The sequence below is a fragment of the Gymnodraco acuticeps genome, unplaced genomic scaffold (genome assembly GCF_902827175.1).
Source record: "Gymnodraco acuticeps unplaced genomic scaffold, fGymAcu1.1, whole genome shotgun sequence".
NCBI lineage: Eukaryota > Metazoa > Chordata > Actinopteri > Perciformes > Bathydraconidae > Gymnodraco > Gymnodraco acuticeps.
Genome location: NW_022992206.1, coordinates 345,963 through 358,745, shown reverse-complemented (window position 1 = coordinate 358,745; position 12,783 = coordinate 345,963). Strand labels below are relative to the sequence as shown.

Genomic DNA, 12,783 nt, shown 5'->3' with positions numbered 1-12,783 from the left:
ATCCGGACAGTAGTGACTCGGATGTTGAACTTCCACCACGGGAAAGGTATGTAATCTCTCTGTTTTTATTAGGGCCGGGACTTTAACGCGTTAATTAAGATTAATTAATCACACAAAAATTAACGCGTTAAAAAAATTAACGCATTTTAATCGCACTTATTTTTGCACCGCGGAGCGTTTCTCACTGGATGAGTTTCAGGCGTACCGATTATACTGGAGCACCAACTAACGTTCATGACTTCAGACAACAACAAACCACAGTGAACAACAGTGGGAAATGTTGTTTTAAAAAACGGACGGATGGAAGCGTCGATAAGAGCACGGTTGTGTGCAAATTATGCAAAAAGGAATTCGCATATCACCGCAGCACATCAAGCCTCAAGTATCACCTGTGAGAAAAGAGCTATATTTCTGATTGGCTGATTGCAAACCACGCCCCGTAAAACTCCCAAAAAGTTTTGTGAAGCCGCCATTTTATTATCCTCGCATTAGCATTATTAGCATTAGCCCAGCGCAGAAATGCAGAGAGACTAACTTATGGCAACACAAAATAAAACATGGGAGCGGTGGAGATGAGGAGGTGTCGGCGTTCTGGCGATTTACTCGGAAGGCTGCTGGGACTTCCAGCAGCTTCTACTGAAGCCAGTCCCCAACTCCGGGGACTTCCGGCCGGGGACTTTGGGCGGCAGTATACGCCGTGAAGTGGTTTGCGGCCTGCCAGTAAACCCAAAAGCAGAAGAAGAAGAAGTGACGTCAGCGGCTTCATTTGCCTAATCCTCCCCCAGGTTCAAAGAGTTCTCATGAACTAAATTCTCATGAACCTTTGTGGGAAAAGTACTGCGGTGTGAATGCGCCTAATGGTATACTAAAATCCATGTGAAAAAAATTGCTTCTCACTGTTCTCAGGTCAAATATTTACATGTGATTAAAAATGCGATTAATTTCGATTAATTAATTACAAAGCCTCTAATTAATTAGATTAATTTTTTTAATCGAGTCCCGGCCCTAGTTTTTATATATTACTTATGTGTTTGGTGGAACTGCGTCACAGTGCTAGCTTAGCTAAGAAGCTACAGGAATGATTAGGCAAAATGCTAAATAGTGTTACTTGTCTTTTTGGAGTTACATTTTCTAAATGAATGGCCAGTGAATGAATATATACATGTGTTTACTTATTTATTTGGTGTAATATTATTCATTTATAGTCCAATATTATCCTTTTTATATATTACTTTTGTGTTTGGTGGAACTGCGTCACAGTGTTAGCTTAGCCAAGAAGCTACAGGAATGATTAGCCAAAATGCTAAATAGTGTTACTTGTCTTTTTGGAGTTACATTTTCTAAATGAATGGCCAGTGAAGGAATATACATGTGTTTACTTATTTATTTGGTGTAATATTATTCATTTATAGTCCAATATTATCCTATAAGTATAAGCCAGTGAATTAATCTAATCTCTTTGTTTTTTTTGTTTTTTGTTAGATGAGGAGTGACCGCAGCAGGACAAAGCCACACACCCAGAAGACTTTCAGGGAGCAGCTTGCTGCATAATTGTTGGAGTTTGCTGAAGGCCCTGCTGAAGGCCCTGCTGAAGGCCCTGCACCTCCACCACCCCCTCCTCCATCACTCAAATGCATGTCCGAGTATTATGGGGAAGATGCCACCAAGGTCAGGAAGAACTGCAGGAGGGGCCTAGATGCTGGACTCAAAAGGGTGAAGACACCTGTGTACTTCAGGAAGTGCCAGGTCCCTCTGTGCTTCACTGTCAAAAAGAACTGTTTCAGGGAGTGGCACGACCTAAATACTGGAACATTCAGGTAGGTATAAAGTTCAGGTAGGTATAACGTTTTGCGAGTGTTTATTTAAAAAAAAATACTTGTTGTTTTGATATACCTAGTGTGATTTTATTGTATAGTGTGTTGGTAAAATATTTGTTGTTTTTACAAACCTACAGTGTGGTTTTATTGTACAGTACATTGGTAAAATGTTTGTTTTTACATGCCTATAGTGTGTTGGTAAAATGTTTGAAATAAATCTGCCCCAGTTGGAGTCAAATGTTACCTATGTTTCCTTTTTTTTTCATTGTGCAAGTACACCTACACACAATGACCTACAGTGTGGTTTTATTGTATAGTGCGTTGGTACAGTTACATACACACAGCTACACTTACACATACACACCTACACATACCCACACAGCTACACACACCTACACATACCCACACAGCTACACTTACACATACACACCTACACATACACACACTTACACACACCTAGTACACACACTCACACACACACAAATATATTTAAAAAAAAATTATTTAAAAAAAAATATATATATATTTTTTGTTGTTGTTGTTTTGGGTGGGATGAATACCTATAGTGATGATTCAATGTAATACAATGATTTTTATAGTCTGGTACCTGAAAAAGGTCAAATGGCACTGATGGAACCAAATGTGCCCAAAGCTTATTCCGCCTGGACTTTATTTTCATAAACCTCTCTAAAAAGGTCAAATGTCACTTGTTTTGCCTCAATCTTGATACAGGGTACTTATTATATGCTATACTTTGGATTTCTAAAGCTTTTAGGCTACTAACCCATCATTCAAGGTTGGTCTTCACTATAAGTAATGGGTTTTCTTTAGGCGGAGACAGGAATTTACATTTTTTTGCTATGTTCCATCTAAATTTACTCTGACACAGAAAAATCTATATTGATTCTGACACTTCTACATCCAACTCACAGATGTAACCTTGCTTTGAAAACATATAAACCTTTTAGAAGTGAAGTTATAGTCATTTGTTCTGGGCATGTCATTTTCGAGCCTGAAACCTGAAAAACAGGCTCGGGGCTTAACAGGTTAAATACTTGAATGGAATTATTAAGTTATCAAGGATGAAGCAACAATCCTCTGACTAGCTCCTTCGTTCCTGATAAATAATATGTCATCCGAACTTAACTTTAAATCTGTTTTTTTTATTTATTTTTTTGAAGTTAAAGATTTTTTTTTTATTTTTTTTTTAGTTTAACAGTTTTTTTTAATTAGGATTTAATTTTTTATTAATGAAGTAAATTAAAAGATAACAATTATGCAAATTTTGAAATCAGAAATGTTGAAAATAAAATTGTACAGTGTATTATTTTGACTTTTGAAATATGAAAATAGAAATCTGGTGAAAATCTAAATCTAGTGTGTACTGTGTATACTGAAGTGTATGGTTTTATGCAAATGTCAATACATTCTACAGTCTTGTTTGAAAGACTATTATGTACAATTTCTTATCTTATAATTAGAAACCACTTGCAATTCTATCTCGGCAATTGAAGCATGTGTTCACTTATAACACTTGAAATTAAACTTCAAAATGTTATTGTGGTTTTTTCTAAAAGGTGTTTCCTCTATATGTGTAATAATCCCGTACTACCAGCAGAGTGCGCTATTGTAATTTCCAGCTCAATCCACTAGGGATAACTGTTGCAAAACTGACCTCTATTTAACAAGAAAAAGCTTATTTTCCTTCTTAAAAATGGGAATAAAATTACACTATGGTAAAACAACACAGCACATAACCGCCAAAACACATTTGCAAACAGGAATATTTTTAAAAAAACGCCAATACACACTTGCAAGCAGAAAAACTTCCAAAATCAGATTGGATTTTTAGGAAATACAATGGTTACTTCCCTCCAAATACCAAACTTCCAACGGTAAGATAACCTGACTATTTTCTAGTTCCAACTCTGCCAAAAAATATGATTTGTCCTTCTCAAGATGGAGTGCCTAGCCTCATGTGAGTGGTACTGGGTGTATTAAAACAAACAGAGTACTTTCAATAAGCATTTCACGAAATGGCGACTGCCGTGTGGCTGATTGTCAACATGACGGCAAGACAAGATGGCAACTGATTTCCAACCTTTAACCTGAAGAATAAAGGGATTTGGAAATACACCTCGTGGCTCTCACAGGGGAGTTGAAATAAGGGCGGGGTGATCTTTAGTCTAGAAAATACAACACAAAACAACACTGTAGTTTAAAATAACATTTCTATTTATTTACAATGATAAATGGGCCTCATACCCTTTACGTCGTAGGCTTCAAAGCCATCTACGTCATTTTTTTACTTTAAGAGCCAGTATGGTTATCTCTTCTGTTTAAACACGCTATAATGGGACAAAATGAGACGCTATCCAAACACAATCAGAAGAATATCGTCTATCTGACGCACGAATGTCGCATTTCTCGTCGTAATCCACACTGTGCGGAAATTGAAGTAACTTGAAAGTTTGAAGGGAAAAATTGATACAGCGTATTTTTGGTATATTCATTTTAATGACACCTGATATATAAGAGGTGTGTTGCATCATGTTATCACTAATATATGTGTGGTTTTATACATTCCTGTGTGTTAATAGTTGAAGGAACAAAGTACATTTTTCCTCTTAAATATAGAGAGGTTTTTTATATTCAACAAATGTTCCCTTTTTCTTAAAGTAGATTAGCGCAATGGTCTTTTTCTTCCACTTTTACATATAATCAAAAGGGTGTTTTTTTGGCTATTTGTGAGTTCTGTTTTGAGTGAAAAGATTACCCATTAAGTGTTTTTCAGAAAGTCTGTGCAAATAACAGGGTGATTTCCCCCAGATATAAGACTATTGGAGCAGCTATGTGAAGACTGCTCAAACAATACCTGTGTTTGTGTTTTATATTGATTTCTCTGTTTTATTCTTTCATGAATGTGAGGACTAAAATTGCTATGAACATTGTGGGGTGGTTGGCGTAAACAGGTTTTATTACTCTGTGGGGGAGGTGTAGTTATGTAGGACAGAGGGCGAGGGGGATGAGAGTACTTTCTTGTTAAGATCTGTAGAGTATTATCATCTGATATTTAAGAAGTGTGTTACATTTGAAATGGCAGAAAGTCTTGTTGCAAATTCCAGATAGATATTAAGAGAGGTCCCTTGGGTTTCTCTGGTGGTTATCAATAGTAGCAGTTAAGTGAATACTGTTCAAACAATACCTGTGTTTGTGTTTTATATTGATTTCTCTGTTTTATCCTTTCATAAATGTAAGGACTAAAAATGGCTATAAACATTCTGGGCTGGTTGGAGTAAACAGGGTTTTATTGCTCTGTGGGGGAGGTGTAGGCAGTGTGCGAAAAAGTACACGTCCCACCGTCCGGGACGTGTTATTTACAATATCGGACAAGTAGATCTTTCAATTGACTTGTCCGGCGGACAAGTGACGTTTTTCGGCCGGATTTATTGACAAATTATTGATATATTCAGTTTACAAAAGGCAGAACTCATTCACAAATTGTACGTGTCCGCCATTGTTCGTTTAGAAGTGTTAGTTTCGGTTCTGCTTGTCGATTCCTAAGGAAATGCATCTCGCCGCTTTCTGTACAGTTAGACTGGGCGGGGCGGGCGGGAAGTGTAGCACAGTGGCAGGGTTGGGAAGCAAAACACGGTTCCGAGTAGGAACAAATAACAATTGTCCGGTACCGGGATTAATAAGAGTTGTGAGGACAGGAGGCGAGGCCGAGTCCCGCGGACTGCAGCTCTCTCTATGCTCCGTATCAGCTGATCTCTGCATGGTGCAGCTCAGCGTCTCTCTCTCTCTCTCTACACACAGCGGTTCAGCTGCCCGATTAACAGCCTCATCTTTGTCAAACTTTCTTATGTTCTTTCTCTAACACAAAATGAAGGTTATTAAGCGTTTTAACTCCTATGTTGTTAATATTGACCACCATTTCCTTTATGAAGTAAAGCAACCTCCCTGTCTGTGTCCTCGCGCTGTCCTCACATCCCCAGACCCCCAGACTCAGAGGAGCACAGGGATGTCAGTATTGTTTATGAAGCAGGGTATAGAAAGTACATTATTGAAATGAAAATACTATTTATTTACTTTTACAAACAGTGAGCAGCTGCAGCATGTGTATTGCAGGACATGTGTAAGCGTATTTGAGTTGTAGAAAAGCGCTAGGCCTATAGGCTATACATCTAATGTGTCATTATTATTATTATTATTATTAGGTTATGTCCTATGTGTTGGACATGTGTGGTTGGACTTTGTCTCACAGGCAGGTTGCAGTGTAACATCAGAGGAGACTGGGCCAATTGTACATTCTCAAACTGCACCACTTAGAACTAACTAAACAATGCAGAGATTATTTTTATATAATTGTATTCAATAACCGTAAGAAATTCAACAGTATGAAGTGATTTGTAAATAGGAATACAGATTTGACTTAATCTTTTCATAAATATATTTTTCTCCCAGTTTGACTTATTTTTACCCTCTCAAAGAACCGGAATTGAGAACCGAAAATAACCGGAATCGAAAAGCAGAACCAGAATCGTTAAAATCCAAACGATACCCAACCCTATGTGTGATGCAGTAAAATCTTACCGCTCACTTACGTTAGCGGTGTCGTAAAAACCGTGGGAAAATGTAAAATACGATGATGAAGAAGAAGATTCCAGTGGCCCCAATTTTTGTCCATTCTGGACAAGTGAAAAATGTATTCGGACAAGTAAATTGCCAAACTCACTTGTCCATGGACAAGTACTCTCTAAAAACTTTTTCTCACACTGTGTAGGTATGCAGGCCTTGAGACCTTTTGTTGGAAAGTGAGCCTGTTTGGTTTTCTGCTGGCCAGCGTTGCGTCTCCCAATGAGATGACCTGAAAAGATGACCAGCTGACCTAACCCCTAACCCCTCCTTCTTATTCTGGTATATCTCCTGGAGATCCCTGGCGTTCGGTCTCTCTTCACATGCTGCCCCGACCGAAAGGATCTCAGCAGCACGCGAACCAGGGCAGGAGTAGGCCGGCATACTCCTTAACCATTACAATATAATTGTAATATATTATGTTGTATTGTAATGATTGTATTGCATTGTCATATTACCATTAAAGTAGATTATTGTTTAACGGTTACTTGGTAGCTCTGGATTCCTTCCTGTATCATAACCAGCTTGATAGGGACGCGCGGAGATTTGAAAAGCGGATCAGTTATCCCTTTAAATCTCTAACAGATCTCAAACATGTCAGTGAAGTCTACATACTTTGAATAGTAGATGTGTGTGTTTAATTACTTTGTATTCATATTAAGCAGTCTGTGTAACCAGAAACTGGAAATATGAGATTATTAATATGTATTATCTTTGTGAGCAAGGGAATATTCTTTATACACAACTCAAGTCTCTGGAAAGTTGCAGGATGGGGGTGGGGGAAAGCTGTGCAAGAATGTGTGATAACAGACACCAGATGTATTTTGCCACAACCTCCGAGACACTTGTTTATTATCTGCCTGGCTCGCGCTGATTCGCTAAGAGACGCCATCTTTTTACATCTCCCAATGAGAATAATCTGACTCAGCTCCTCCCGTTTTTTGTGACATATATAAGCTTGTGTTGTATTAAGTTCGTTCTCTTTTTCCTCCTGCTGCGAAGAACTGAAGGATCCCACCAGCACGAGAAACTAGAGCAGGAGTGCTCCTAATTATATTGTATTGAATTGTATTGCATTGTATTATTACCTTTTATAATTAAAACAGATTATTGTTTAACTGGTATCCTGGTGTTTCCTGATTTCCCTCCTGTTATGATTTTAAGCAGCTCGCCAAACGACACGCGGAGCCGAGGTGGGTTGTAAAAACCTCTTTGGCGCCAACAACACGCAATGTCTGTTTGAAAACAGAAAAGAATAACCACTGAAAGCTTCAAACTTTTCAGGCCTTTTCCTCGAAAAGGACTTTTTTAAAACAGCCTCACCCCCAAAACACACCAGGAGCGTCTGCGTCGCGTTACGGCCGCGCCGCGGCGGTCGTAAGGATCGCGGCCACTCTAGTCAATGGGTGCTATTACACCACACGCGCCGTGTTACGGCTCAGACGCGTCCCAGAAGCGGCTCGGCGCAGCGCTTCTCTAAAATTAGGATGAATCCTATTTTTGCCGCGGCGCAGCCGTAAGGTAAACTCCTCCCCCCATCCCCCCGTAGTCTTTCAAGTAGGAGAATACATGCCAGCATTCTCCTCCGGTTTAGAGGCACTGTAAATGATATATATATAGAATAATTATGATGATGAATGCATATTTTTTTACCACTAAAATACAGCAACACATCTTTGATTCATGTCGTTTATAACTGGAATATTACAATTATTATTAACTGTGTCTGTAGTCTACAACACAACAAAATAGGAAATAACAACAATAAACACGATTTAAACAGACACAAACATAAACCATTTAACTACGTATAGCCTACTTACTTGTAGAAGTACAAATGTCCAGGAAATATTCCAAAATCAACAACAACTGCGAGGCTGCACACACGACGCTCCGCTTCCGCAACGTTTTGAAACGCGTCTGGTGTGTGTTGACACAGGAGGAGGTCGCAGCCGCAACGTAACGCGGCGCATACGCTCCTGGTGTGTTTTGGGGGTCACACTGTCGTTTAAACACTCACTCCAATATCCTCAGCTTCCAACTGTGGCTGTGTTCTTGCCTCAAACAGTCCCAACTGTTTAATGGCCTAAAGCCATTCACGTTAACTTAAAACATAACAAGAGACACTTATTGAAGTGATTGGCCTCAAGCCGACATGTAATAACAGACAAACGAATAGCATGCAGGGTTAAATGTAAGAAAAAATAAGGAATTTGAACTCACCCTGCTTGTGACAAAGCAACGCCACGTGTTATAGGATAACTATGTTTATGAATTTAGGCTGTTTTAACATTAATTGCACAGCTAGTTTCCGGATCCGCTGGCCGCCGTCAAACACACAGACCTAACATTGTCCTGCATAAACTATTGAAGAATACGATATAACAGGCTTCTTCTTACCGAGTTGATACGAGTTGATCTGTGTGTCGAACGGATGCTAGCGGCTCGGCCAATAGCCGGCTGTAGTCTCTCCCGGTTCAAAAGATCCTGTCAGCAGGGTCACCAAATTGTTAACTGTGTTCGTTATTCTCGCGTCCAGGAGAGAAGCTTTAGAAAAGGAGACTAAATGGAGTCTCTGAAAAGTTTCAAATGGGTTCTTTAATTAATAAAAAGGCGCGGTAATGTTACAAGCAGAAGATTGTTCAGTGAGGAGAGAAAGGCTGCAGCTTCCTCTCGCAGTCGTGGCCGTGCAGAAAAGAGCTCACAAGCATTCGTCCTTCCCGCTTGCTGGCCGTTTGCTCCTCCTCTCTAGGAGCTGTGGTGACGTAGGAGACTTCCCCCTCGTTCTTCTGTGTCCGATATTGCGTTAAACGGAGGATTTCGACATTTTACATGCATTGTATAACTAGACTCGCCTCTTCTCCTCCTAACCTCTTTCATGACTTTTCATCTAAATACATTTCAAACGCTGAAATCAACACTCCATATATAATACAGGAAATACTTCACAGCATTTTGGTTTCCGGTAGTTCCGGATGTTGTCACATGCTACCCACGTCTGTAAACAATAACGTATTCAAATAAACTGTACCTTCATTTAATATTCAGCAATAATAATATCTTGGTTCAATTAGTTGTAGTGTTAAATCAGTAGGTTTCGGTGTGCATCACTCCATGTCATTTCGCTGCTAAAGTCACATCTATAGGAAATGGTATATTAGCCACATGCTAAATGCTAACCGGAGATGAAGGATTTTCAGAATAAAAGCTTGGTATTGAGAACTTCCGTTTTTTTCCAGAATAAAATAGCATTTAAACTGACGGTATGTTTAAGCTACATTATGCTATCAAACATTGATTTTAATTTCTAACAATTTAGAATTAATCTTTTATTTACAATGCAACAGTTTTCCATATTATGGTATCTAAATGTGTGTATATTTGCATTTATAATTTAGCACTTTAGACGAGGGGGGATGGCGAGCTACCAATGACAACCTGAACACCTCATCTTTCCGCTACCAGTGGTAGGATTTTGAGAGGACTTTACAGGATCTGATCAAAGAACTATTTTCTTTTGGGGGTTTATTTTAATTTTATTTGGGGTGCAGCCAAGTGTCAAGCGCTTTATTTAGAAGAATGTTGTTTATTTCTGTGCCAATATATATATTTTTTCCTTTATAAAATCTCAGTATTCACTTAATTCACTCTGGTGTTCGACTTCATTTATTACCCATCCTTTAAGAACCTGGAATACTGGTCCAGTTTTCACCATAGAGGTTTTCACACACCTGACAGACTGGTTACATGTTCTACACAAACAATCCTGCCATCAATTCTACCTTCATAAATGTTATAATGTTCAGTTTGAATGAAAGTGTTTTAAACTTTATGACCGGTTACAGGATGTAATTACATTACAATGACTAAGTGTCATTGTTTAGTACACCCTTATTTATATAAATAGGGTGGAGTAATGTAATCCAACAAATCTGTAGCTGCCAATATGAACATTAAATGAATTCCACGTCTCTAACTGTAGGCTACTTCAACCTATTATAAACCTAAGCTTATTATATAACTGATGTAATAGACTGTATAGTTTTAGAAAGCACCTGATAAACTGGCTACTGTTTTTGTTTTAGTTAAATGGGAATCTTTTTTAAAGTAAATCAATAAATTACATTTATTTTTAAATAGCTTAAAAGACGTTACTATTTTCACAATTTAATAAAGGAATACATATAATTCCCCCAAATCAACAATTAGCCACACACACAGCCCAGTTGTGTTAAGTGGGCTCTGTAGAAGACAATGGGTTGAACAATAGCCTACCTGTTCAGGTTCACGTTAAGTCCCGAGCCCACCACGCATACAACGCTTGTAACGTGGTCATAATCTACTCTGAAAGTCCGGGGGTGCATCATGGCTGAAGTCCTACTGCAGTGTACGAGACACTCACTCTGACACTAATGCTGTACGGCTGTTCCGTTGTAGCAACTGAGGACGCAGACCGGTTTTGCACAGTGTCTGGGCATGCCTGGGCTGAGAACAACAAGATGTGGTGCTGTATGGGGTATGATTTGTGCCAAAGAACGGAAAACTAAGCTAACTGAGCGGAGAACTGGCGTGTCAATGTCCGCCAACGCCTACATCAATTTGGATTCGGTTGACGTAGAATACAGGCGACATCATGACGATGTCAGACGTCACGGCAACATATCATAGGTGCACTCAAAGTACGTATTATGCTATCAAACATTGATCTTAATTTCTAATAATTTAGAATGAATCTTTTATTTACAATGCAACAGTTTTCCATATTATGGTATCTAAATGTGTGTATATTTGCATTGATAATTTAGCACTGCACAGTTATGATATTTGATGCACATGTGTTGAAGATACATTTGTAATGTTTTAAGCCGTGTTATATTACACAGGCTGTTTTTTTTATGATACCCTTGGATTGTGGATTCTGGATTTTCTGAATTGTGGACTCTGGATTTTCTCCCTGACGAGGGGGATGGCGAGCTACCAATGACAACCTGAACACCTCATCTTTCCGCTACCAGTGGTAGGATTTTGAGAGGACCTTACAGGATCTGATCAAAGAACTATTTTCTTTTGGGGGTTTATTTTTATTTTATTTGGGGTGCAGCCAAGTGTCAAGCGCTTTATTTAGAAGAATGTTGTTTATTCCTGTGCCAATATATATATTTTTCCTTTATAAAATCTCAGTATTCACTTCATTCACTCTGGTGTTCGACTTCATTTATTACCCATCCTTTAAGAACCTGGAATACTGGTCCAGTTTTCACACACCTGACAGACTGGTTACATGTTCTACACAAACAATCCTGCCATCAATTCTACCTTCATAAATGTTATAATGTTCAGTTTGAATGAAAGTGTTTTAAACTTTATGACCGGTTACAGGATGTAATTACATTACAATGACTAAGTGTCATTGTTTAGTACACCCTTATTTATATAAATAGGGTGGAGTAATGTAATCCAACAAATCTGTAGCTGCCAATATGAACATTAAATGAATTCCACGTCTCTAACTGTAGGCTACTTCAACCTATTATAAACCTAAGCTTATTATATAACTGATGTAATAGACTGTATAGTTTTAGAAAACACCTGATAAACTGGCTACTGTTTTTATTTTAGTTAAATGGGAATCTTTTTTAAAGTAAATCAATAAATTACATTTATTTTTAAATAGCTTAAAAGACGTTACTATTTTCACAATTTAATAAAGGAATACATATAATTCCCCCCAAATCAACAATTAGCCACACACACAGCCCAGTTGTGTTAAGTGGGCTCTGTAGAAGACAATGGGTTGAACAATAGCCTACCTGTTCAGGTTCACGTTAAGTCCCGAGCCCACCACGCATACGACGCTTGTAACGTGGTCATAATCTACTCTGAAAGTCCGGGGGTGCATCATGGCTGAAGTCCTACTGCAGTGTACGAGACACTCACTCTGACACTAATGCTGTACGGCTGTTCCGTTGTAGCAACTGAGGACGCAGACCGGTTTTGCACAGTGTCTGGGCATGCCTGGGCTGAGAACAACAAGATGTGGTGCTGTATGGGGTATGATTTGTGCCAAAGAACGGAAAACTAAGCTAACTGAGCGGAGAACTGGCGTGTCAATGTGCGCCAACGCCTACATCAATTTGGATTCGGTTGACGTAGAATACAGGTGACATCATGACGATGTCAGACGTCACGGCAACATATCATAGGTGTGCTCAAAGTACGCTTTCACGTGGCGGCGGCGTAGCTTAGAAAGCGATATCTTAAACTTTGCGCGTTGATAACGTGCATATGGATAAGCGCGTGAATAACTTACGTGTGGATAAGCGCGTGA

At 38.9% G+C, this 12,783-nt stretch overlaps 1 protein-coding gene across 2 annotated transcripts in view; it reads right to left on the bottom strand.

Annotated features, from left to right (window-relative positions):
* The window catches only part of padi2 (peptidyl arginine deiminase, type II), a 67,241-nt gene extending 54,801 nt beyond the window's left edge, over positions 1-12,440 (bottom strand). The window contains exon 1 of one of the 2 annotated variants that reach the window (XM_034205689.1): positions 12,266-12,440. In XM_034205689.1, the coding sequence (XP_034061580.1) occupies positions 12,266-12,357 (92 nt within the window). In that variant the 5' untranslated portion in view covers positions 12,358-12,440. Of the gene's footprint in view, positions 1-10,730; positions 10,905-12,265 lie in introns of those variants that run through there. The other variant, XM_034205688.1, reaches the window with a different exon arrangement.
* Between the last annotated feature and the right edge of the window lie 343 nt (positions 12,441-12,783).